Source organism: Mastomys coucha, unplaced genomic scaffold, assembly GCF_008632895.1.
Source record: "Mastomys coucha isolate ucsf_1 unplaced genomic scaffold, UCSF_Mcou_1 pScaffold1, whole genome shotgun sequence".
In the NCBI taxonomy this organism is placed as follows: Eukaryota; Metazoa; Chordata; class Mammalia; order Rodentia; family Muridae; genus Mastomys; species Mastomys coucha.
In genome coordinates this window covers 3,359,132-3,360,412 of record NW_022196891.1, presented here as the reverse complement: position 1 = coordinate 3,360,412, position 1,281 = coordinate 3,359,132, and the positions used below count along the sequence as shown (strand labels likewise).

The window sequence follows — 1,281 nt, the reverse complement described above, 5'->3', positions numbered from 1 at the left end:
ATGCAGTGTATTTCAAAGGACAATGGAATGATAAATTTGATGAAAAGCATACCACAGAAGAAAAGTTTGTACAGAACAAGCTATGTTTGGAAGTTTATTTGCATAATGAAAAATAGAGATGTGTGGGTGATTTAATTTAACCATAAGTGATGTCACAGAAGTCAAAAATAAAATATATCATCCTGAGTGAGGTAACCCAATCACAACACCCATGGTATCCACTCTCTGATAAGTGGATATTAGCCTAGAAGATCGGAATACAAAAAGTACAATCCACAAACCACAAGAAACTGAAGAAGGAAGACTGAAATGTGGATACTTCATTCCTTCATAAAAGGGGGAACAAAATACCCATGTAAGTTGTTGCAGAGACTAACTATGGAGTAAAGACTGAAGGAAGGACAATCCAGACACTGCCTCACCTGGGAATCCTTCCCATATTCAATCATCAAATCCAGACACTATTATACTGGCTGACAGGAGCCTAATATAGCTGTCTCCTGAGAGGCTCTGACAGTGCCTGACTAATACAGAAGTAGAGGCTCACAGCCATCCATTGGACTGAGTACAGGGTCCCCAAATGAAGGAGCTAGAGAAAGGACCCAAGGAGCAGAAGGGTTTGCAGCCCCTTAGAACAAACAACAATATGAACTAACTAGTACTCTCAGAGCTCCCAGGAACTAAGCCACCAACCAAAGAGTACACATGGTGGAACTCATGGCTCCAGCAGCATATTTAGCAGAGGATGGCCAAGTCGGAGGAGAGGCCCTTGGCCCTGTGAAGGTTCTATGCCCCAGTGTAGGGGAATGCCAGAGCCAGTAAGCAGAAGGGGGTAGGGGTAAGCAGGGGGAGGGAACAGGGGTTTGTTTTTGGTTTTGGTTTTTGGTTTTTTATTTTATTTTATTTCTTTTTTTTTGGAGGGGAACCTGGGAAGGAGATACTGTATGATATGTAAGTAAAGAAAATATCTAATAAAAAAAAGAAGAAAAAATAGGTCATGTCCTTTATTTTTGTAACTTTACTTAACTAGGAATAACTAAAAAAACCTTTTGTCTAGACCTCAAGAAATGTCAGCGTTATGTCTTCAATGGAAGCTGAGTTGTTTGGTATCTCGACAATACTATCCATGCTGTCCTGTGTTTCCCTTGATGTGCTTTTGACATCCTGATTTGTTGCAGAATACAAGTAAACCTGTCCAGATGAGGAAACAAAGAAACGAATATAACTTCATCTTTTTGGAAGATGTGCAGGCCAAGATTGTGGAAATACCATACAAAGGCA

General features: G+C 40.3%; 1 protein-coding gene across 1 annotated transcript in view; it reads left to right on the top strand.

The window, feature by feature from the left end:
* LOC116069439 (serpin B4-like) overlaps nucleotides 1-1,281 on the top strand; it is a 12,570-nt gene that overhangs the window by 4,452 nt on the left and 6,837 nt on the right. The window contains 2 exon segments of the mRNA XM_031340063.1: nucleotides 1-92; nucleotides 1,179-1,278. Of these exon segments, the coding sequence (XP_031195923.1) occupies nucleotides 1-92; nucleotides 1,179-1,278 (192 nt within the window).